The following is a 27,001-nucleotide window of genomic DNA, read 5'->3' as shown; positions in this document are numbered from 1 at the left end:
TTTGATAAAGATGGCGAACCATCATTACTGGCCGTCATTTTCCTTCGTACAGGTGCCATAATTATTGCAACGAGTTTTATCAAATAATAAGTTATAACACACCAAAAACACACAAACAGACGCACTAAAATACGCAATGCAAACAAAACTACGCAATATTAAGTAATTTTATTAACGATAACTGAAAATAATACTTATCTTATGAGGAGCTTGCACAAACACTCATATGAATATTATATAAGTAATTATGTGTCCTGAGATTTATGCATGTGTATTGTAACTTATAGGAAAGTTTTAAATGTCAAAGTTATGTGTTAACACAGTGAAAGGATAATTTAATCTACATAGTTTTAGATAGTTAAATAGAGTGTGTTGATCATTTATGTCCAGGTGCTACAGCATATAGCATATTCAGACTAATATAGGGTTAACTAATGTGTTAATTAGATCTGGGATTATACATATGATTGTATATGAGATGAATTTGTTATGGCGGCATGATCGCAATACCCATATAGGATCATAGCCAAATTACTTGTGATAAGCTAATGTTATTTTGTAAATGTTTTCTTAGTATTGAATTGAATTATATCAGAAATTGAATTGTACCATACTAATGAGTTTAATAAACCTTTGTTCATTGATAAAACGGTTGTCTGAAATTGCTGCCCAATGCACCACTTGAAACGTACGAACCTAATCACGCGGGAGTGGAGAATATTTAAATGAGTAACGAGATAATTGTGTTACGACTGCAATATTGTTTCACATTCAGACATATTTTAGTAATTGCTCCTTGTTTTTGTATTTAATATCTTAAACTAAATGTCCCAAAAGGTGCAGTATAATATAAATATTAGGGACACTAAGGGGAGAAAAAGCTTAAATATTTGTATTTTGGGGTGATATCTCATGCACAGATAATAGTTGAACATAGATAAGCAGAATCTCACTAGATAGAATAATAATCATAAATTGGGGCACAACAATAGGAAGAAAGCAATTATCTAAAGATGCAAATGAGAAGGAGATTAATAGAAAGAAGCAAATACTAAAGATGACAAGGTGGCTTTATATGGAGATTCAATCATTAAAGGTGTGGCACATAATAAGGTATATAAGAAAATGTATTCTAGGTAGCACAATGAAATGAATATCAAAATTATTATTATTATTATTATTAGTTGACACCTTCAGGGAGTCCTAAGACTCATCAAGGGAGGGCACCTACTTTACACCTCTCAGTCTCCACTACTCAACCTCATCACAAACCACCGCATCCACACCAATGCCATCGACTGTCCACCATTACCACTATTATTTTCAGAGACAATCACAAACATCCATGCCCATGACGGGATTCGAACCCGCAGCCTTTTGACTGGAGAGCGGATACGCTAACCACTCGGCATTAGTAACAGTAGTAGACACAAACCACTTGGATATTGAGAAAATCAATGTGCAAAGGGATTATTGAAGTTGTTGCAGGAGTAAAGGATAATGGTGTCATTGGGAAAGTGGTTAGTTTGTTTCCCCAGATGTGAACTGACAAGAAGAGCAATGATACTGAATGACAAAATGGCCGAATTGTGTCAGGAAAAGAATGTTCAATTTGTGAATATATAGAATGAATTTCAAGGGAAGTTAGAATGGTTTAAAGCTGATGACTGCATTTGAATGGGTTTGGACATTTGGAGCAATTGTTATTTGGTAAGAGTATACAAGGTTCATATGAAATTATTATTACTAAGGATAAGAGAGAGGTTGAGAAGCAGGTTACTGAAGGACAGGTAGAAGATGGACACAAAGGTAAGGAAGTGATTATTGCAGGGTAGAGTGATGCAGTGCAAAAAGGTGGAGTGATAAGGATATGAATGAAAATCAGAATCAGGACTGGGGAAACAGGGATGGTCAGATCAAAGAGAGAATACAGTGATGGTGTTGGAAGGATGGCCTCAAACAATGAGGAATTACTGTATTTGTACACTATCGTAAAGGGAATAAAAAAAAGGGGGTGAATTTGCAGCATTAATCAATCCAGCATGCTCAAAGATAACTGATATGAGTGAAAATCGGTCGTCTGAGGATAATATACTCTCAGGTCTAGAAACATAGGATACAGAATTTTCTGAAAGGATAGAAAGGTGAAGAGAGTATGGGAGTACTGTTAATGACAGCAGAGGAATTGTGTCCTTTGAGAGTCAAAGTGGAAAATTGTTCTATGTATGAAGATCTTAAAGCTATTTGGTGTGAAGTTAAGATGAACAGAATGATATATCTAATAGGATATTTTTATAGGCCGGGGAATGCAGATAGCGCAGATTTTGAGATGTTTAGATGAATTAGGGTAAGTAAATGGAAGGCAATCCTAATGGAAGATATTATTATTACCTCAAGACCTCATGGAGTCAAAGACTCATCTGAGAGGTCCCTTTATCACACACACATCTCATCATACTGTGTCTTAAACACACTCAAACTCCTTGCAGACACCACACTCTCATGCAAGGCATTCCAGTCATACACAACTCTGCATGAAAAAAACCTGCCTCTCACTCCCCTACTCACACCCTCTTTATACAGTTTCTAGGGATGACCTCTGGTTCTCCCCTGATCTCCCACTATTCTCTGTAAAACTTCTCCAGCATTGATCCTATAACAAACCCTTACCAACTTGTAGGTCTCTATCATATCTCTCCTCTTCCTCCTGTACACCAGACACTGCAAATTACATCTTCTCAATCTTTCCTCATACTCGACATTCCGGAGGTTAGAAACTACCTTAGTCAGTCGCCTTTGGATGCTTTCCAACATCTCTTCATCCTTCTGAAAAACCGGTGACCAATTCTGGGCACAATAGTCCATGTGTAGCCTAATCAAAGCCTTATACAATGGAACAAGAATCTCCCTACTTCTACACGTCAGTGTCCTCCGCATCATTCCCAGAAGCCTTTGTGTTGTCTTCACAATTTTGGCGATGTGTTCCTTAAATTTTAGATCCTTATCCACTAATGGAATGTGGATTTGGAAAAAAAAAAAAAAAAAAACAGAAGGGAATTTATTGAATTTGTAAGGGATTACTATCTTAAGTAGCATGTGATGAAAGTAACATGAGGTTTTCAAAGTGCTGGACTTCATGATATCCTCACAAGATGTGGCTGTCAGTGAGGTATCAACACTGCAATCCATTGGTGAGAGTGATCATGAGGTATGGTTTGGAAGGTAATCAAACAGGAAAAGGTTGTTATCAAGATTATCAAGAAGGTATATATGTGGAACTATAAAGTGGGTGATTATGAGAAACTCCATAATCAACTAGCATCAACATACTGGGTTGATAATTTGTGCAGAAAAGATGTTGACAATGCATGGGAAATGATAAGGCAGTATCTGACACAAACAATGCACAACTGCATACCAAGAGTTAAGTGAACAGTGAAATCAAGCAAGCAGTGTTACAAAAGAAGTTGTTATGGAGAAGATAGAGGGCAGTTTGAACAGATGCATGAAGAATTGTTGTTGGTCAGGAAAATTGACATCCATCCAGAGGTGGATCAAGCGGATGTCAGACCTAGCGACGGCCAGGGACCCTGAGCTATGGTGAAAAATTAAGAGATCTATAAGAATGATATAGATATTACGCATTTTGATGATGAATTGGAATAGTTTCTACTATTTTTAAAAGACGATAAAAATAAATGCAATATTGCCACACAAGTATACCAGGCTGCAAGAGAAATGCCAAGTTTTCCATATGTAGAAATTTTTAGGGGGTACCATCAATTTTACAGCCAGAGGTTCCCAGCTGGCTTACCCTGCCACTACATCCATCCATTAGCTTATTGCGCATCATCTGATGTCGTATGTCTCCTTTCCTACAGAAAATTGACAAGCATGGTTAAAAACGTGGTGTATGAGAGGAGATTGGCTAGTCAGGCCAAAGATAATACAAGGGAATTTTTCTGCAATGTGGCAAGCAAGAGGAAAAATAAACAAGGTAGGTTGATAATGGTGCATAGTTATGGTAGTGCATAGAGTAACCACATCAAACGATATAGTGTAATCTTTTAATGAACACTTCATCAGCATATATCATACTGGTGTGAATGATGCTGTGCAATATTAATTAAAAGTGAAAGAATCAGAGGTATATCAATTGTTGCTTTGGTTAGATGTTAATAAGTCTGTGAGAATGGTTGACATATCACCACATAATTTTAAAGCATGTGCAAAAGAGTTAGCCATTCCCTTGATCTGGTTATTTAATAAAAGCCTTGCAGTGGGGATGGTTCCTAAAGAGGGAAAAGAAAGCAAAACAGCATCTCTCCACAAGCATGGTTCTAGGATAGAAGATTCCAATTATAGACCAGTCTGTATATCTGCAGTTGAGGTCAAAGTGCTGGAGAAACTGGTTAAGGATAGAATACACTGGATTGGGTTTATGGACATAAGATTCTCTATAACAGTTAGCATGGGTTTATGAAGGATAAGTCTTGTTTTAGCAATCTGCTTGCATTTTATGATAAGGTTAGCCCCTACTGTCAAACTTATTTGTTAATGATATTTCATATGGATTGACTGCAGATTTTCAAATGCTTGCTGAAAATGCAAAGTTCGGTAGAATTATCACAAGTATTGCTGTTATTAATTGTCTACAGGAAGATTTGAATACACTTTTAGCTTGGACAGATGAGTGGGATTATAGATTTAATATTAATAGATGCAGGGTGTTACACATTGGGGTTCAGAGAGATATAAGGATACATACTGTATTGGTGGAGGTACTTATGAAGTAGATGAGATTCGGGATCTTTATTATTATTATTATTATTATTATTCAGACCTCCAAGGAGTCAAAAGACTCATCGAGGGAGGGCCTTCCTAAGACATAAAGTCTGTCAAGACTCACTGAGGGGAGGTCCCCCCCCCTGAGAAACACAAAGTCTATCATACCACTCTTTAAACTCACTGACCGTTCTCGCTCCCACCACTCCATCAGGCAATGCATTCCACGGCTCAACCACCCTCCACACAAAGAAACCACTCCTTACCCTCTTGCTCACAGTTTCCTTTCGTAACTTCCAGGGATATCCTCTTGTCATCACTCCTTCCTGCTGATCAACCAAGCGAAAGAACTCCCCAGTGTCAACCCTGTAACCACCTCTCAACAGTTTAAAAGTCTCAATCATATCACCTCTCCTTCTTCTATCCACCAAACTCTGCAGTCCACATTCTCTCAGCCGATCCTCATAACTATCCTTGTACAGTCCTGAAACCATCTTTGTCATCCGTCTTTGTATCCTTTCCACAGTTAATTTATCCCCTTCAATTCCTGGGGACCAAATCTGAGAACAATAGTCCAAGTGTGGTCTGATCAGAGACTTATACAACGGAATGATAACCCTCTTATCTCTGCAGGTTAGTGTCCTTCTCAAAATAGCAGCAATCCTCTGTGTTACCTTCACCACCATTGCAATATGTCCCCTAAACTTGAGGTTTCTATCAATCATCAACCCCAGATCTCTTGTCTCCCCTACTTCCTCCAGTATAACTCCTCCCATAGAGTATGCAGCATCCCATCGATGTTTCCCAAACCTCAAGACCTTACATTTTGCTGCATTAAACTGACACCCCCATTCATTTGCCCATCTACCTAGCTTATTTAAATCCTCTTGCAGGGCTACCACATCTGCACTATTACTAATAATCGTTCCAAGCTTCGCATCATCTGCAAACAACTGAATATCCCCCTGCAATCCACTGGCTATGTCATTGATATAAAGGTTAAACAATATAGGTCCTAGTACTGAGCCCTGTGGGACCCCACTTGTAACCCTCTGCCTCCTGGAAACTGCTCCACCATACACAACTCTCTGATACCTATCAGACAGCCAATCCTGAATCCAGTTGACCAATCTGACATCCAGACCCATGTGCTGCAACTTAAATATCAGCTTATCATGTGGCACCCTGTCAAATGCCTTCGCCAAGTCTAAGAAAATTGCAGTATATGCCTTTCCCTCATCTAATGCTCTTGTAACTTTATTATAAAAGGCTAGCATATTGCTAAAACAAGAGCGTCCTTTCACAAATCCATGTTGATTCTCACAGATAACATTACCCTCATCTGCCCAATGCTGTACACGGTCCCTCACTACTTTCTCCAAGATCTTAACAACTACTGATGACACACAGACTGGCCTATAATTAGACACTTCCAGTCTGTTACCACCCTTATGCAATGGCACTATCTTACCTTCCTTCCATTCCCTGGGCACCTTTGCCAAAGCCAGACTTTCATTGAAAAGCCACGTTAAAGGTACTGTCAATTCCCTAGCACATTCTCTCAAAACTCGTGGCGAAATACCATCCAGTCCCACAGCTTTACTGACATCCAGAGTACTCAGTATCTGAAACACACTCTCCTCCTGTACCTCCAGACCTCGTACCAGTCCTATCCCTCTAGCATTAAAATTGACTCCTCTAGGATGAAATACTCCAATAAAGTGTTCATTGAACAATTCCACTATGTCCTCTGCATCAGTCACTCTATTCCCATTTTTATCCCACAATATCATTCTTCCACAGTCATTTCTCCTCCTACTGGCCACATAGCTAAAAAATTCCCTAGGATTTTCTTTGGATCTTAGGGCCAATCTCCTCTCATATTCCAGTTTCGCTTTCCTTACCACACTAGTCACTCTTCTGGCCTGTGTCTTATATTCCTCATGCATCTCTTCACCTATCTCCTTATATCTCTTCCACAGCCTCTTTTTCGCATGCAATTCCTGTTTAATATTGTTTGTCATCCACTTTACTCCAAATTGCGTCCTCTTCTTCACTCGTGGTATACAACTTACCATTGCTGATAACAAATATTCTTTCACAATTTCCCACGCACTGGTGATATCCCGGCCTTCCAATTCCTCCCTCCATGAAACTTCCCGAAGTTGACGTCTAAGACTATTATAATCACCTGCCTTATAATTCCACATAAGTTCTCGTCTCTTTGATACTCCTGCATGTCTATTCATTTTCCAAGTCAACACCATATGGTCACTCTCTCCAACTGGTGGGAGAGACGTCAACTCAGTTATTATCAACTCTTCTGATGCTATAACCAAATCCAAAATTTTTGAACCTCTTGTTCCCTCTGTTACATGTTGCCTAAGACATTTGTCCCTCAAGAATTCTAGAAATTCCATTCCCCTATTGCTACATGCATCTTCCTCTCTCCAATTTATACTACTGAAGTTAAAATCTCCCATAACAATCATTCTTCTTGCACTTGCCAAACTTAGCTGTCTAAACATCTCCTGGTCCCCATCCTCTGTGCTCCTGGGTCTGTAGCAACACCCCACTAAATATTCTGTCTTGCCTACCTCTACCTCACACCATACGCTCTCAAAATCATTTGTCTCACTTCCTTCCAAATTCTCCACTCTTAGAGGACATAGGTCATCACTTATCATAAGCAGTACCCCACCACCACGCTTTCCCCTCCTATCCTGACGAAAAATGCTATACCCAGCGACTTCTATTCCTGTTGTTATATCCCCTTCTGTCAACCACGTCTCAGTGATCGCAATAATTTTTGGCCAGGATGATGCTATCTGCACCACCAATTCCTCTCCCTTATTCCGGATACTCCTGGCATTAGTATAAAGCATATAAATGCCATTGTTTCTATACCCAGCATTATCTCTTCTGGACTCCACTGGGCTCAGTGTTACCTGACATTATCTCCCTTCTCCCAAGTATCCATTCCCACAAGAGGCCACCCCTGCTATCATCCTCCCTGGGACACACTGACTCGTTCAGAACAGCAATCTCTCCAGATGCCTACGTCCTTCCTCATTCAAATGTAAACGGTCTCTCGCATACAATTCCTCTCTTTCCTCAAACACACTCCAGGCATCCACATATACCAGTCCTCTCTTGTCACACATTCTCGCTATTATGCCATTCAATATCACCGCTCTTCTGCTCAGCTCATCATTATCATACCTAGGCAACACGCACACTATTTTTCCTCTCTCTGTCTTCTTCCGTACAGTCTCAAGCAAAAATCTCATATCTCTCGCTGCCCGACTTACATTACCACTCAAGTCATTCGTTCCTACCATCACAATCATCTCATCCACCCTTTCACCTCTCTTAATTGCCATAGCCACCCTTTCTATTGTTCCTCCTGGCAAACACTCCTCACGCATCCTATCTTGAACACCACGGATCATTGAGTCGCCATACATTATACCTCTTACCATTCCCTCGTCCTATTGTTTCCATTCTCTCCTCTTCTTTCATTCCCATACCTCTCTCTTCTACTGTTTCCATTCTCTCCTCTTCTAGCACTCCCATATATCTCTCTCATTCCCTCTCTCCTACTGTTTCCATTTTCTCCACTTCTAGCACTTCCATATCCCTCTCTCATTCTGTCTCTCCTACTACTACTACTGTTTCCATCCGCTCGTCTTCTAGCATTCCCATACCTCTCTCTCATTCCATCTCTCCTACCGTTTCCATTCTCTCCTCTTCTAGCACTTCCATATCTCTCTCTCATTCCGTCTCTCCTACTGTTTCCATCCTCTCGTCTGCTAGCATTCCCATACCCCTCTCTCATTCCCTCTCTTCTACTGTTTCCATTCTCTCCTCTTCTAGCACCCCATACCTCTCACTCATACTCCCTAAATTCTCTCTCTCTCCTACTCTGATTCGCCTTGCATTTATCTCTTCCATTCTCCTAATCTTATCTTTCATACTTCTGCTCTCATTCACAAGACAAGGATCTTGGAGTGATGATAGAAAGCGTACTAAAGTTCTGAGGGATATAGAGCTTTAGCTTGGACAGATGAGTGGGATTATAGATTTAATATTAATAAATGCAGGATGTTACACATTGGAGTGCAGAGAGATATAAGGCTACATGGGATACGTCGATGGGAGGCTGCATACTTGATTAGAGAAGCTGTACTGGAGGAAGTAGGGGAGACAAGAGATCTGGGGGTTGATGATTGATACAAAAAAACTTAAATTCAGGGAGCATATTGCAAAGATAGTGATGGTAACCCAGAGGAATGCTGCAATGCTGATAAGGATGCCGACCTGCAGAAATAAAAGAGTTATCATTCCGTTGTATAAGACAGTGATCAGACCACACTTAGACTACTGTTCTCAAATTTGGTCCCCAGGATTTGAAGATGATAAATTAACTGTGGAAAGGGTACAAAGGCAGTTAACAAAGATGTTTTCAGGATTGTACAATGTTAGTTATGAGGATCGGCTGAGGGAATGTGGACTGCAGAGTATGGTGGATAGAAGGAGAGGTGATATGATCAATACTTTTAAACTGTTGAGGAGGCAGTTACAGGGTTGACACTAGGGAGTTCTTTCACTTGGTGGAACAGCAGGAAGAAGCAATGACAAGTGGCCATCCCTGGAAGTTACAAAAGGAAGCTGTGAGGAAGACGGTGAGGAGTGGTTTCTTTGCATGGATGGTGGCTGAACCGTGGAATGCATTGCCTGATAGAGTGGTGAGAGTAAGAACGGTCAATGAGTTCAAGGAGTGGTATGATAGACTTTGTGTTTCCTAGGAAGAACCACCCACAATGAGTCTCTTGACTCCATGAAGGCCTGAATAATAATAATAATAAGATTGTATTGGAGGAGCTCTACTTATGAAGTTGATGAGATTTGGGATCCTGCAGTGATGGTAGAAAGTGTACTAAAGTTCTGAGGGCCCACTGCAAGTGCTGCAAGACTGCACATCATATTGCTGCTATGACAAAAAGTACATTTTATACCTGGAAATGAAAAGTAAGCAACTAAATTTCAGCACAATAGTCCATGTGTTGTCAGACCATTGCCATATGTAGAGACACCAATCAACTCCTTATCCCTCGTCTGACAACACATGGACTATTGTGCTGAAATTTGGTTGTTGCTTACTTTTCATTATGATGTGGAAACACTAGAGAGAGTCCAAAGATAAATAACCAAAGTGATATCAAGACTGGAGTGTTCCTTATGCAGAGCAGTTGAGAGAATATGAATTACAGAGTTTGGAGGACAAGAGAAAAAGAGGAGATATAATAGAGACCTTCAAGTTAGTTAAGGGATTCTACCAGATTAATACAGAAGGAATTATAAAAGGAATGGCTGCTAAGATAGGAAGAATTAGAAGCTATCCTTGGAAGTTGTATAAAGATGTGGTAAATATGGGAAGGACGAGATTTTTTATTCGGAATTTTTGTTGAGTGAATGCAAGGAGTGTAAATAACTTTAAAGTTCATTACTATAGACATCTTGCTGGGCAAGTGGACCTTCCACGATTATTTTATTAACTCCGTGATGGAGGTTATCGAAAGAATAACATTTTGTGAGTACTAAATTAATTTACTTAAATCAATGTAGCTACATAACTCTGTCACCATTTGCACAAGTTCAAGTGAATGTACTGTCTAGGTAGTATTACTATTACTATTATTACGGGCAACTCCAGGGAGTCATTAGACTCATCGAGGGAGGCCCCAAATCATATTCATCACAACTATTCGACATTCATACAGTACCTATCATACCTCGCCTTAAACTCATTCACTGTCACAGCATCCACCACAGACTCAGGGAGCACATTCCACTCATTCACTACTCTAAAAGTAAAGAACCCAGCTCTAACACCTTTACTAACCACACTTTTGCCCAGTTTCCATGGATGTCCCCTAGTCCTCCCACAACCAGCCCTGTTCTCAAAAATATCTTCTGAATTAATTTTATAGAAACCCTTCAGTAATTTGAATGTCTCAATCATATCTCCCCTCCTCCGCCTATCAACCAATTTTTGCAACCCACAAATCCTCAACCTGTTCTCATACGGTTCATTCCACAGACCTGCTATCATCTTGGTCACTCGCCTCTGGATCCTCTCCACCTCCTCCCCATCAAGAAGAAACCTAGGTGACCAAATCTGAGCACAGTAATCGAGAAGGCTCGATACAGAGGAACAATAACCTGCTTGTCTCTGCTTGTCAACGTATTCTTCAGCAACCAAGTGATTTGATGAGCTGATTTGGCCACTTTTGCAATGTGTCCCCTAAATTTCAATTCCTTATCCACCAACACTCCTAAATCTCGTGCCTCATCAATTTCCTGGAGCACGGTTCCACCAATGCAGTAAACTGCCACCAATCTTTTCACCCCAAAATGCATAACCTTACATTTTGCCACATTAAATTGACATCCATTTCCTTAGCCCAGACCTCCAATCTATCCAAATCATCCTGCAAAATTTTGACATCATCTGCATTCTCTATTGCCCTACCCAACTTCGCATCATCCGTAAACAAATGAACTGTTCCTCTCAGATCCTTTCCTATATCATTAATGAACAAATTAAACAGCAGTGGTCCAAGAACAGATCCTTGTGGCACACCACTAGTCACAGGCCGTCTTGTGGACTCTACTCCTGAGTAAACCACTCTCTGATATCTCTCCATCAGCCACCCTCCTATCCATCTCACCAACCCTATGTCCATTCCCATATGCTGCAATTTACTGATTAGAATTCCATGTGGTATCCTGTCAAAGGCCTTAGCAAGGTCCAGTAGAATCACTGTAAACCCATTACCCTTATCCAGTTCAGCCGTCACTGTGTTATAATACGTGAGCAAGTTACTGAGGCATGACCTACCTTTCACAAAACCATGCTGTCACTGATACAGTATCCCATTTTCTTCTATCCAATCTTGTATTTTCCTCTTGACTATTTTCTCTAAGACCTTGATAATGATTCCTGTTATGCTGATTGGCCGGTAATTTTCAACAGCAGCCTTGGAACCACCTTTGTGCAGTGGAACTATTTTCCCCTCTTTCCACCCCCTTGGGACTGACCCAGTCCTGAGGCTTAAATTAAACAAAATGGTCAAGGGCACTGACAATTCTTTGGCCGCTTCACGTACGACACGAGCTGGTATACCATCCAATCCCACAGGTGTATTGACATTGAGGTTCTGTAATAGACTAGTTACCTCTACTTCATTCATCACAATTCCAGTATAAGCTGTTGGTTCTTCCATTCCTGCAAAGTCACCACCTGGATGATATACTCTTGCAAAGTGCTCGCTCAGTAATTCCACAATATCGACTGATTCGGTTACCTCCCTATCCTCAGCATTTTTTAAGATCATTCTACCATGAGCATTTTTCCTTTTACTTGCAACATATTGAAAAACCTGTTTGGGATTCTCTTTAGCCTGTGTGGCCAATTTCCTTTCGTAATCTGCTTTTGCTTTTCTTACCACCCTTGTTACCATCCTGGCCTGAGCTTTATACTGTTCCTGCGCCTGATGGTCACCCTTCTCCTTAAATTCCCTCCACAATTGTTTCTTTTTTTGCAGCTCAAGCTTAATAGTGTTATTCATCCATTTAACCCCTACTTGATTTATTATTCGGACTCTTGGTATACAGTCAACCATTGTCTCCTGCAAACAGTTCTTAACCACCTCCCATGCACTATCAACATATTGATAGTGCATGGCATGTAAAACAGCCCTTGCAGTTTTACATGCCATGGCATTGAGCCAAGCACACACCTAAGCTTGTCATACTCACCAGCCCGGTAATTCCACATGTACCCTGTCTTAATTGTAAATTCGACTCCTTTAGCCACCTCCCAAGTCATGACCTTATGGTCACTCTCACCAATTGGTGGCAACATGGTCATGTTCGTTACAGCCACATTCTCAGTTGCAATTACTAGGTCCAGCACTCTCTGCCCCTTGGTATTTTCCAATACATGTTGCCGTAGATAGTTAATTACATACTCTAAACAAATATGTCTCTGCAACATCAATGTGAGTTCACCCACAAGGTGCAGGCTAAATGTAACTAATTGGAGTGTAATAAGTTGGAATGGGTTAGAGTAATACTGGAGAAATTACTAAATAAAATAAGTGGCAAGTATAATTTATCGTATACAGTCATCCCTCGACTTGCATCCTTTCGAATATACGTCCATGATTCCATAATGGAATAAATAATATTTTCGACTATAGTTTTGAACAAGAAGCAAGTGAGTGTAAAGTAAAAAGGTTTCTGTTTGGCAACAATGCAGTGGCAACAGCGCATTCAGCGGCAACCTCCCTCAGCAGTCGGCACTTGGCTTCAAAATTTCCTCTGTTGATTTCGTGTTTGAAAAATATGTTATTTGTGTATTTATCGTTAAATATTTCATGATATTTTGTGCAACATGGCCCCTACATGCCCAATTAAAAATCCTAGTGAAGAATCACAGAAAAAGAGGTGAACAATTGATCTTGAAATGAAGTTGCAAGTTCAACAATAGCGACAAAGCTACGACAAGATCCTATCAGTGATTGGAAAAGCTACTTCTATCATGCATAGAGGACCTGAACCAAAAGCACATACCTCTTAGCACTATGACCATAACTGCTAAGGCACTAAGTCTCTTCAACATGTTGAAGGAGAAAGCAAGACCAGATTACGACTATGAATTCAACGCTTCTGGTTGTTTCATGAGATTCAAGCAGCATTTTGCACTGCATAACGTGAAAATATATGGTGAATCTGCAAGTTCTACTGAGAAGGCTGCTAAGAAGTTAGTGGAGAAATTGAATAAAATTATTATGGAGGAAAATTATTTGCCACAGCAAATATTTAATATGGATGAGACCTTCTTGTTTCAGAAAAAAATGCCCGAGCGGACAATTCATCCACAAAAAGTTAAAATCTCTGCCTGGTTTCAAAGCTCTTAAAGACAGTGTTATGATTCTGTTAGGGGGTAATGTGGCTAGATATAAACTGAAACCATTTATAATATGGCACAGTGAGAATCCACAAGCCTTCAAAAACATTAGGAAGCATATTCTTCTAGTTCATTAGTGGAGATATAAGAAGTCGTGGATGACTCAAAAATTGTTTGCAGTTGCCTTAATCAACTGCAGTTGCCTGTTATGTGAGTGAAATGGAAAGCTACGGTGTGAAAGAAAATGTAGAATTTAAAATGTTATTAATTCCAGATAATGCTCCAGGTCATACGTCTTATAGCGGTGATCTTCACCAAGTTCAAGGTCATGTTTCTCCCTCCAAACACTACTTCATTGATCCAACGAATGGATCAGGGAGTTCTAGTAGTGTTTAAGGTTTATTATCTACGGAGAACTTTTTCACAAGCCATTTCTACTAATGAAGGAAACGATCAGACTCTCATGCAATTCTGGAAGGAATTCAATATTTATCATGCTATTAAAAATATTACTGTAGTTTGGGACGAAGTGATCTCTCAATGTATGAGTGGCATATAAAAAAAGACATTAAAAAGGTTTGTGATGATTTTGGAAGTTTTGAAAAAAAATGAAGACTTTTTAAATTGAGTAAAGAAATAGTGAGCCTAGCAAACAACCTGAATCTCGAAGTGAATGATGACGACATAGTTCAACTCATAGGAAGTGCCCATGAAGAGTTGACCAACGAAGAATTGGTTGAATTGGAGGAACAACGTGTTGCAGAAGAGGAACAATGAGAAAAGGAAGAGGAAAAAGAGAAACAAGAAGAGGTAGTTAAACAATTCACAGTGAAGGGATGTGCAGAAATGTTCTCTGTAGTTAGCAATGTTCTCAAAATTGCTGAAGACACGGACCCCAATTTTGAACACTACTTATTAGTAGAAAAGAAAGTACATGATGCTTTTGCTTGCTATAAACAAATTTATGATGAAAAGAAGAAGGGGAATAAGCAAATCACATTGGACATTTTCATCAAAAAAAAGCAAAGGTTACACCAGAAGAGCTGCAGCCTGGTCCTTCACATAGGGAAGGTAATGAAGATGTGATTGTGGAAAATTTGGATGATTATTCTCCTGTTTTATAGTGGCAGTAACGCACAGTACAGTTTTATAATAAGGTTTAAAAATTACAATGACAGTATACTTATTACTGTTAAGTCCCTAACCCCTATAACTCTGTTGATTTAAGGTATCAACTTACATACGAATCGACTTACGTCCTGCCTTATGGAACAGAACCCCAACGTAAGTCGAGGGATGACTGTAATTCATGTTTACAGTATGCTCAAAAATCCATCCATCTTCAAAGCCCATCTTTCCTAATTAGGTTGTGGGGGCAGCAGTTGCAAGAGGGACTTAAAATGGTCACGTTCCTCTGCCACCAAGCTCAGGTGTTCTGGTGGAACTCCCAGGCGTGTCCACCCAAGGTTTTGGATATAATCTATTCAGAGAGTACTTTGTCTCCCACCCTCTGGATTGGCAAAGAGCGTCTGCTGGGGGGAGCCTCTCTTGTGGCATTCTGACCAGGTGCCTGTACCATCGTAACTGTGATCGCTCATGATGGAGAAGCAGCAGTTCAGTATTGAGGGTTTCCTGAATTGCAGAGCTTCTGACCCTATTGAGTCTTGTCAATCCCGCAACCCCTTGAAGGAACCTCATTTCAACCACTTGGATTCATGTCCGCATGCTCAAAAATTACTGACTATAAATTAGAAATTCTGAAACCAAATATTTGTGTGCACAGTTACTAATCATGTGCACTCTTTTTTAACTGGTGCATGTGTATGCACACAGCTTAGAGGAAACATTGCTCTTAACCATCCCAAGCATCATTAATATATAACAACAATCCAAATAAAGAAATCCCATAATCACTCTCCTTCTCTTGGACTAAGCACCTCCATATATCACTTCTTTCTGATACATGCCATGGTGTCACAAACCTATTTTGTGACACTCATTCCTCTGAGTTAGTATAACACCTTCCCATGCAGAATACTTTCCTCATATCAAACTCTGTTTTTATACTATTAGAGAACATGAGTAGACTGCTAAAGCAAGACATACCATGCTATTCTCTATCATACATCTCTAGATATGGGCCCCTTACCTGCCTCTCTAATACCTTAATAAGTCCTTAAGACCACTAACTGGCTGTATCCATAACACATCCATAATTACACCTCATATAAGAGAACAATTCTAAAGGTTCTATTCATTAGGACCGTTACAATTGGAGAACTCTTATGTTACACAACTGGTCATTCTCCTTTCCTTACACTGACCGTTTTCATACATCTCTTTCTGATATCTATCAGTCAACTATCCTTCTCTAATATCTTAATAAGTCCATAAGACCATTAACTGATTACATCAGCCATAACTACACCTCATAAATGGAATTATCTTGCCTTCCTTCCTTCTATTCATTAGAACCTTTAGAATTGGGAATTCTCATGTTATACAATTGGCCATTCTCCTTTCCTTACACTCACCATTTTCATACATCTCTTTCTGATACCCATCAGTCAACTACCTCCTAATCCTATTACAAGTGTATTTTTCACAAACATCCCTTCAATTTAGATCTGGTGGTGGGAAGTAGATGGCATTGGTGTAGATGATGGAAGTGGTGGTTTGGTGTAGTTGGTGGATTACATGATGGACACAGAGATTTGTAGAGTAGATGCCTTCCCTTGATGAGCCTTTAGACTCCTTGGAGGTGTCACGAAATAATAATAATAATATGGCAAGTTGCAAGAACAAAGATCTTTTATTTCCTTCACCTCCAACAATATACCCCCAACCATAAATTCTACATCCCATCTTTGTTTCCCAAATTTTAAAACCTTACATTCTGCAACACTGAACCTTCATCCCCATTCACTCAATCTATTCAAGTCTTCTTGTAAGGCCACAACATCTTCTCTACTCTTCATAGTATGTCTAAACTTTGCATCATCTGCAACTGAATATCCCAATCCAAATTTTTGAAAATATCATTAACATACAGGTTAAACAGCAATGGCCCTAAAAGAGACCTCTGAGGCACACTACTAGTGACTTCCCTCTTCCGGGATATTGCTCCCCGATACAAAACTTGCTGATACCTATCAGATAGCTAGTTTCTGATCAAATACACTAATCTAATATCCAACCCCCCCATCTGTTCTAGTTTGACTATCAACTTATCATGTGGTAATCTATCAAAAGCCATTACAAAATCTAAGTATACTAGTCTGTATCCTTTTCCTCTGTCCACAGAAGCCGTCACCTTATTGTAATAAGTAAGCAGATTACTAAAACATGACCTCCCTTTAGCAAATCCATACTGTTCATCAAAGATAATACCACTGTTGTCAACCCAATTCTGGATCCTAGTTCTAACCAACTTCTCCAACAACTTAACCACAACACCTAACACACAGATAGCCCTATAATTTGATGCTTTAGTTCTATTGCCTCCCTTATGAAGCAGCACAATCTCGCTCTTTGTTTCACTTCTTTGGAACTCGACCCAGTGCAAGACATATATTAAAAAAACATCTCAAGGCAGATGCCAACTCCCTGGCACATTCCTTCAGAATATGTGGTGATATTTTATCAAGTTTCACAGTCTTATTATTAACATCAAGTTTGCTCAATTCCCCATATACCTCTTGCTCGCTTACAATCAGTCTCTCCTCCCAAGCATCAACTGCTCTTAAACTCTCCATGATGTCACATTCGCAATAATAAAAGACCTCTATGAACTACTCATTGAGTATCTCCACCACACATTCTGCAACAGCTGTCTTTTTACCATTTTCTCCTATCAATGTCATTCTTTTTTGCTTGCTACATATCAAAAGAACCCCCTAGGATTCTTTTTGACTTCATTAGCTAATTGCTGCTCATACTTCATTTTTGCTGCTCTTATCAACTAAGTCACCCTCCTTGCCTGGTCTCTGTAATCTCATGGAATTGGTTATTACCACTTCTCTTATGATGCCTCCAAAATGCCTTTTTGCTCTGTATCACATGCTTAATCTCTTCATCCATCCATTTCGCACCTACCTTATTTAACCTTCTGACCCTTGGAATACATTTATACATTGCTTGTACTAGATAGTTCTTGTAGTTCCACATATACCCTTTTCTCACAGAGGTCCTCACACTGCTGGAAACCACCCAGGTAATCACTTCATGATCACTCTCACCAACTGGAGGGTGATTTGACACCTCATTTATAATTACATCCTCTGATGAGATCATCAAACCCAAGACCCTCAGTCCTCATGTGCCCTCTGTTACATACTGTCTAAGGTAGTTGTCTCTCAAAAACTCAAGAAACTCATTTTCTTTACTTCCAGTTGCCAGTCTATATTACCATAATTAACATTGCCTTGTTTCTCACACTTCTAGCATTTGTATACAAACACAGCAGCTTATTCCTGGATCTATAGCTAGTTCCACTGATATCACAAATTTGATGTGACTTCTCCATGATTAACTCAAACCATTTATTTTTCTCCTTATTCATCTTAAAACCTTCTTCAAATCCAACTGTTTTCCCGAGAAAGGTGATCTCAAAGCTCATGAGCAGTACAAAACATAAGCAAGAAAAGTGACTAGCATGGCTAGGAAGGCAAAATCAAATTATGAGAAGAAATTAATCAAGCAGTTCAAGGAAACCTCAAAAAAGACTACAGAATACTTTAATTAGTAGTGATGATAGTGAAGTGACAGAAACAGAAAAAATAGTACAGTTAGTGAATGACATTTTGTATGATGTTGCAGTGAAAGATGTGCCAGGAAATAATGTGAGAAAAGAGGTTGATGAATGGCAGTACTTGGATACTGCAGAATCTCAATGCACACTCTGTGGGATTATAGAGGGTATCAACTTGTGTATTATGAGAATATGCAAAAGAATAATTAATAATGCCTCTGACTAGGATGTTTAATTTAATCTTAACTCTGACAAAATACTAAGGGAGTGGAAGGATGGCAAAATAGTTCCATTGCATAATGAAGGCCACAAGATTTAGGGAACAAACAATATTTAGGGAGCAATCAATATCTCCAGAGTGGTGGAAATGGTATTCAAAAACTTAGTCAAAGACAGAATTGAAGAATGGGTGGATAAGAATATAAAGCTCTATGTGAAGAGGATGGCTTTTGATGGGTAGGACATGCCTTAGTAATTTACATATTTTTTATAACAGAGTGATGGCTGAGTAGAATAAATAGTATGACTATATGATGTACTGCAGGATTTTGCAAAGGTATCTGATTTCACATGAAATTCTGTTATGCAAACTGAAACAAATGGGGTTGGATATGAAGCCATGATATGAATACAAGTATGCCTGATGGGCAGATACTAAAGAAAATTATAAATAAAAGCAGAACCCAGGAGAAAGAAGTTAACTAGTGGTGTGGGGTAAGGCTCTGTGCTTATACCACTGCTATTCAATTTTTACATAAATGATTTGAAGAAAAATATTCAGTTGTTTGCTAATGATGCAAATTTGGGTAGCATAATGACAAGGGGTCCATTCCTGGAAGATACGAAAGGAAGCTGTGAGCAAGATGGTGAGGGGTGGTTTCTTTGCATGGAAAGTGGCTGAACCATGAAATGCATTGCCTGAGAGAGTGGTTAGGTATTTTCTCTGTGTTTCCTAAGAAGGACCTCCCACTATGAGTCTTTTGACTGCATGGAGGCCTGAATAATAATAATAATAGTTAATCAATGATTTAATAGGCTGACATGGCAAAGATAACAAATATCAGTTCAATATGGAAAAGTGTAATGTTATGCATTTTGGGATGAAAAGATTTCATATGTATCATGGCGATGGTGCTGCAATCCAAAAATGAGGTTATTGATTTGTGGGTATTGGTGGATAGGGAGTTGAAGTTCAGAGGACATACTGCAAAAGTGGCCATTACAGCTCATACGATTATTTGGTTTTTGAAGACCACACTAACAAACATGGACAAAGAAATGGTCATTCCGGTTTATTCCACAATAAGTTCTTGAATCTGTGAATCGGTCTGGTAAACTAGGTTTCTTGGAGATGGACAAGTGCTAGAATGAATGCATATGTGAGTGACCACGATAGAAAGTGGTCAATGGAATGCTTGTATAATGATGAGATTAAGAGTTTGTATATTGAAGAAGTTCATTGATAAGTGGAAAAGAGAAGATATGATAGAAACATTTCAGTTGCTATACGGGTTTTAAAGGAATGAGGGAGAAAAAATTTTTTAGCACAGCTAAAAAAGACAGAATAAGGGAAGAGTAGTGAATGAGTGGAACGGATTGCCAAAATCCACACTATTAGTCAGTGTGCTCAAGGAGAAGTGCATTCAAGAAATGTGTAGATAGTGTGTCTTCCACACTGAGTCTTTGGATTCTATGGAAGCACAATAATAATAATTACAAATAAGTGCAAGAAATGATAAATAAAAGTAAACACTGCAAGAATTGGAGGGAACATATACAATGAATGAAAAAAAAAAAAAAAAAGGAGAAGAAGACTAGCATTTTTAAAGGAAGTATAATAAATATAATTTGATGGCTAGACAGCTTGAGAGGGAACCTCCAAAACCTCAAACTAGAGGAGAAAATGGCCTAGAACAGAACCAAGTGGAGGTTGATCTGCTGCAGTGACCCTAACTGAGTGGGAACAAAGCTGAAGAAGTAGAAGAAGAAGAATTAAACATAACCTGAAGGAAAAAGCGATATATCTAGAAAAAATGATCTAGAAAAAATAATGAATATGAAATATACTTACATCCTAGATCTTGAACGAGGAAGAAAAAGATTGAATTCAATGGGTAGATCTGCAAACTCAAAGACCCTTCAGGGATGGTATAATATCCAACTCAATGCAACAGAAATCAAGGCCCCCATTATTTCAAAAGATCTAAAATTCACACAACTAGGTTTAATGGACATTATGCAGCAGAGATCAACAAAAAAATTATATTGTATTTTCACATATGATATGTGAAAACACAATATCAGCTATCACATTTTAACAGCAATTCTGTTAGTTGTTTACTGTTTTAAATTTTATTCTGGTTTTATGTGTATACTTTTTTTAACAAACTCAAATATTTAACAATCTAAAATAATTAAAAAAAGCATTTATAAAAAAACAAAGTTACTACTATTGCATATTTAAAAATTCTTACCACAAGCCCATATGTCAACAGGTTTGCCATAAGGATCTTTCTTTAAAACTTCAGGAGATAAATATCCTGGAGTACCAGCAAAACCTAACAATAAATATTTATATTTCAGAATACAGAATATCTTCAAGTATATGACATAATTAAAAGCTTCAGAAAAACTGTATTACAAAATCATCCATCTTAGCATTCAACCTTTTTTCCTCGTCTTCCTTTTAATCTCAGTCAGTTATGAGTATTATTATTATTATGGGTGACTCCAAAGAGTCCTCAGACTCATCGAGGGAGGCCCTAAACATCAAGTCCATCACAACTATTCGACATTCACACAGTATCTATCATACTTTCCTTTGAACTCATTCACCGTCATAGCACTCACAACAGACTCTGGCAGCTTTATGAATGTCTCAATAATATCTCCCCTTTTCCACCTATCCACCAATTTCTGCAACCCACAAATCTTCAGCCTGTTTTCATAAGGTTCATTCATAGACCTGCTATCATCTTGGTAACTTGTCTCTGGATCCTCTCAACCTCCTCCCCATCAAGAAGAAACCTAGGTGACCAAATCTGGACACAGTAGTCGAGATGGGGTCTTATCAAGGCTCGATACAGAGGAATAATAACTTGCTTATCTCTGCTTGTAAAAGTATTCTTCAGCATCCAAGTAATTTCATGAGCTGATTTAGCCACTTTTGCAATGTGCCCCCTAAACTTCAACTCCCTATCCACCAACACTCCCAAGTCAATGGCCTCATCAATCTCCTGGAGTACAGTTCCACCAATGTGATACAGTGCTGCTAATCTTTTCACCCCAAAATACATAACCTCACATTTTGCCACATTAAGTTGACATCCATTCTCCTTAGCCCAGACCTCCAATCTATCCAAATCATCCTGCAAAATTTTGATATCTGCATTCACTATTGCCCTACCCAACTTTGCATCATCAGTGAACAAATGAACTGTTCCTCTCAGATCCTTCCCTATATCATTAATGAACAAATTAAACAGCAGTGGTCCAAGAACAGAACCCTGTGGCACACCACTAGTCACAGGCCGTCTTTTGGACTCTACTCCTCAGTAAACTACTCTCTGGTATCTCTCCATCAACCACCCTCCTATCCATCTCACCAACCCTATATCCATTCCCATATGTTGCAGTTTACGGATTAGAATTCCATGTGGTATCCTGTCAAAAGCCTCAGCCAGATCCAGCAGTATCACTGTAAACCCATTACCCTTGTGCAGTTCAGCCGTCACTGTGTTATAAAACGTGAGCAAGTTACTGAGGCATGACCTACCCTTCATAAAACCATGCTCTCCCCCGTACAGTATCTCATTATCATCAATCCATTCCTGTATTTTTCCCTTGACTACTTTCTCCAAGACCTTGACAACGACTCCTGATATGCTGATCAGTCGGTAATTTGCACAGTCGTCTTGGATCCTCCTTTATGCAGTGGAATTATTTTCCCCTCTTTCCACTCCTTCGGGAGTAAACCAGATCCGAGACTCAGATTAAACAATATGGTCAAGGGCACTGACAATTCATTAACCACTTCACGTAAGACCTGTGCTGGTATACCGTCCAATCCCACAGTGTATTCACATTAAGGTTCTGTAATAGACTATTCACCACCACTTCATTCACCACAATTCCCCTATAAAATTACGGTTCCTTCATTCCTTCAATGTCACCACCTGAATGATATACTCTTGCAAAGTGCTCACTCAGTAATTCCACTATATCGACTGATTCAGTGACTTCCCTATCATCAGCATTCCTTAAAATCATTCTGCCGTGTACAGTTTTTCTTTTACTTGCAGCATATTGAAAGAACTGTTTGGGATTATCTTTAGCTTGCATGGCTAATTTCCTTTCATAATCCGCTTTTGCTTTTCTTACCACACTCGTTTCCCTTCTGGGCTGCACTTTATACCATTCATGTGCCTGCAGGTCACCATTCTCCTTAAATTTTTGATTTCTTGATTTATTATTCGGACTCTAGGTATACAGTCAGCCATAACCTCCTGCAAATGCTCCTTGACCACTTCCCATGCCCTATCAACATCCAGCACTTGCAGTTTTACATGCCATGTCACTGAACCAAGCAATCTCCTAAGCTTGTCATACTTGCCAGCACGGTAATTCCACATGTACCATGTCTTAATTGAAAACTTCCCAGGTCAAGACCCTATGATCACTCTCACCAATAGGTGGTAACATGGTCACATTCATTACAGTCAAATTCTCAGATGCTATTACTAGGTCAAGCACTCTCGAACCCCTAGTATTTTCCATTACATGCTGTCTCAGATAGTTACTTGTAACTGTCTGAGATTTTATTCAGTTACCTTTGTAACTGAATAAAATCCAGTTCCTTCCTCACGTGTGTCCTCTCCTCCTTCCAATCGATGCTACCATAGTTGAAATCCCCCATAATAATTACCCTCCTTCCACTCATTTCATCATTTTGTCTATGCATACTATCTCCACCATCTATTCCATCACCTGGTTTATAGCAGCACCCAACTGTACATTTTGTTCCATTAGTCTCAATCTCACACCAAATATCCTCAAATGAGATCTTTTCACTATCCTGCAATACAACTTCTATTCTCCTTGGCTGCAGTTCATCGGCTATCATCAATAACACTCCCCCCGCCCACCCATTTTATTCTCTCTGTCCCTCCTGAACACACTATACCCTACACATTCTATCCCACTAACTATATCATCTTCTGTCAGCCATGTTTCACTAATGCCAATAACCTGTGGCCAGGAAGAGCCAACCAAGGCCAAAAATTTTTCCTTCTTGTTCCTAATACTCCTGGCATTAGTATACATGAAATGCAGAGGTCCATTTGTCCCACCCCTATCTTGATGCGTTATACTAACTATCCCATTCTGATTTCTTGTGCTTCGTACTGGCTTTGGCACATTATATACATTCTTACACTCAACTGCCTCACTGATGTCTGCATATCCACTTCCTTCCCTCCTTAACAGTTCTAGTTTCCCTGATTTTGCACATCCACTCTCACTTCACTCAGCAACACTTTTTCCAGTCTTCACACACCAAATCCATTCAAATGTAAGCCATCCATCTTGTACAAATCCTTATGCCCATCAAACTCACTCCACATGTCCACAAACTCCACATCACACCATCTGCATAACCTGCGCATAAATCATTTGTGATTATGGCCCTGCTAAACTCTTCTCTGTCATCCATCGCAACAGACTCACTATCCTAACTCTGTCATTATGCTACCTCTAATAATTCCTTTAAGTCCTCTCTCATACCAAATTTATCTCCTTTCAAATCATTCGTTCCCGCTATGACTATCATTTCTTTCACCCTCTGCTTTTGAGCTCTAATACTCTGACTTACATCCTTAATTTTCGCACCCGGTAAGTATGATTTAGTCAAACTCTCATTTATCACACCTCTTACTAACGAGTCACCATACAACACTCTTTCCTTCATTTCTGAAACACTCCCAATCATACACTTATTTTTCCTTTCATACACTTACTTATTTCCGTTAGCTGAGGCTCGGGAAAGAGTTTTGCAGACACTCCAACTGACGCTTAGCCCTATGTATTACTGCGCGTAACCATGCAATCTCACTCATTACAGCTAATTTCTCATTTTTTTTATCATTCAAACCATTTTCTTTCTCTGTATAATTACTTTCACTCTCTCTTTCATCACCGCTCTCATTGCTATCTTGTACAACATCAAAATTTACTATCAAACCACTATTTTCTCTCACATTCTGGCTTTCTTCTACAACAACAATCTCACGACCTGACACACACTCCAATTCCTCACTTTCCTTATACTTTTGGCACAGTCTCCCACCACTATCATTATCTATCCAAACTCCAGTCTCTTTCGGGAAAGCATACATCCCACACACATTACACTAGACGAATTCCCTTGCATTAAAGTTTTTGAACAAAGACGGTGAAGTTTTGGACACCATTGTTTTTCATCACATTAGAAAGTACAATGCAATGGTTTGGTTTATAACTTATTTATTCCAATAACAGTATATTACTGTTGTTGTTATTATCGACAACACATTTATGGTGTCAAAATCATTACCAAAATTCTCACTCAACCAACAATATATCTTAAACGTGTGGACAGACTTATGTGTTCGTTGAACATGTTGTTTATTATTTTAACGGTATAATAGAACACAGAAACTAAGTAAATAATTTATTTATTAACTTGATGCTGATATTTCGCTGATATTATAACCAGCATCTTCAGAGCACAAAAACACTGTTTGTCACAATACGCAAGATTAAAACAACATGGTGTACTTAAACAAAATTGTAGCAGCAACACAAAGACTAGAGTCCTGATTTTGCTGCCCTCTATCTGGAAAAAAAAAAATTATCCTGAATATAAACATCCTGGCACCACAACCAATCATGGTAACATTCCAATCATCCACCACTTCCAATGTAAAAACTTAATGCTAATTTCTTCATCAATCTTCATGCCTCTTCCAGAAAGAACCACTTGTTTTTCTCCTTTTCTCTTTGTAATCCCCTACTGTATTAATTCAATAAAAGCCCCTCACCAACAAAATGTCTATCGTATCTCTTTCTGCCTGTCTACTAAATGCTGCAATTTACTACACATCCTCAATCTCTTTCGCTAAACAATATTATTATTATATGGTTATTTCCACAGAGTGCATGAGTTATTGCAGGAGATGCACATTAATGTTTAAACACACAAAACCCATCATACCTACCCTTAAATTCATTCGCTGTCAGGACACTCACAACTAATTCTGGCAATTCATTCCACTCATTCATCACTATCAAAGCAAAAAATCTTATCTGCACAACCATACTAACCACACTTTTACACAACTTCTCAGATGACACATATTTCTCTATGTGCCATCTTGCCAGCCTGTTTGGCCGAGTAGTTAGCATATCTGCTCTCCAGCCAAAAGGCTGCGGGTTTGAATCCCGCTGTGAGCATGGATGTTTGTGCTTGTCTGTGAAAATATTAGTGGTGGGTGGTTGTTGGCAGTAGATGGTGTTGGTGTAGGTGACGAAAATAGTTGGTGGATTGTGTAGTGGAGACGGAGAGTTGTAGAGTAGGTACCCTCCCTTGATGAGTCCTTGGACTCCCTGGAGGTGTCATGTAATAATAATAATAATGTGTAAAATATTAAGAAATTTCCTTTGCATCAATTTTATAAAACCCCTTTAATATCCATATAAGTTCCAATTGTGTCCCCTCTTTTCTGCCTATCAACTAAACTTTATAACCTAACATCTTCCATCAATCCTCATATGAAGCATTCCAAAGACCAGTCACCACCTTAGTCACTTGTCTCTGAATCATCTCAACCACCTCTTGATTCCCAAGTGATGAAATCTGAGGGAGTAATCAAGATACTGCCAAATCACAGACTTATAAAGAGGGATAATAATCTTCCTCTTTTTAGTTGTATTTTACTATATTTTTCAACACCCAAATAATGCTTTGAGCTATTTTATCAACTTTTCCAATATGCTCTGACCTTCAACTCTCTGACTACCATTACCTTCAAGTCCCGAGCCTCATCAATATCCTGCAATCCAGTACCATCAGGGTGATATACTGTATGCAACCTTTTCAACCCAAAATGTGTAACTTTATATTTTATAACATCAAATTGATAGTCATTATCCTTTGCCCACAATGCCAATTTATTTAAACCATCCAGATAAAGGATGGTTTAAGTTACCATCCTGATAGCTGATAAAGGCTATCAGGATGGTAATTTAAACCTCTACATGACCTTTATCAGATATTGCTCTCCCTAGTTTTGCATCATTAGCAAACAACTGAACATTCCCTTTGAAATCTTTTCCTATATCATTCATATACAAATTAAATAGTACTCATCCTATTACAGAACCATGAGGTATTCCACTAGTAGCCCTCATTCTCCTAGATTCCACTCCACCATATACCACACTCTGGTGTCTGT

General features: G+C 39.0%; 1 protein-coding gene across 3 annotated transcripts in view; it reads right to left on the bottom strand.

Annotated features, from left to right (window-relative positions):
* CaMKII (Calcium/calmodulin-dependent protein kinase II) overlaps window positions 1–27,001 on the bottom strand; it is a 789,323-nt gene that overhangs the window by 498,122 nt on the left and 264,200 nt on the right. For all 3 annotated transcript variants that reach the window (XM_090404176.1, XM_090404177.1, XM_090404178.1), the window contains exon 8: window positions 20,987–21,070. In XM_090404176.1, the coding sequence (XP_090260302.1) occupies window positions 20,987–21,070 (84 nt within the window). The remainder of the gene's footprint in view (window positions 1–20,986; window positions 21,071–27,001) is intronic.

This window comes from Typopeltis vanoorti, chromosome 14, assembly GCF_054136105.1.
Source record: "Typopeltis vanoorti isolate ZY-2024b chromosome 14, IOZ_Tvanoo_1.0, whole genome shotgun sequence".
NCBI classification, from domain to species: Eukaryota; Metazoa; Arthropoda; class Arachnida; order Uropygi; family Thelyphonidae; genus Typopeltis; species Typopeltis vanoorti.
The sequence above is the reverse complement of the archived record's forward strand: the minus strand, read 5'-3'. Positions and strand labels throughout refer to the sequence as shown.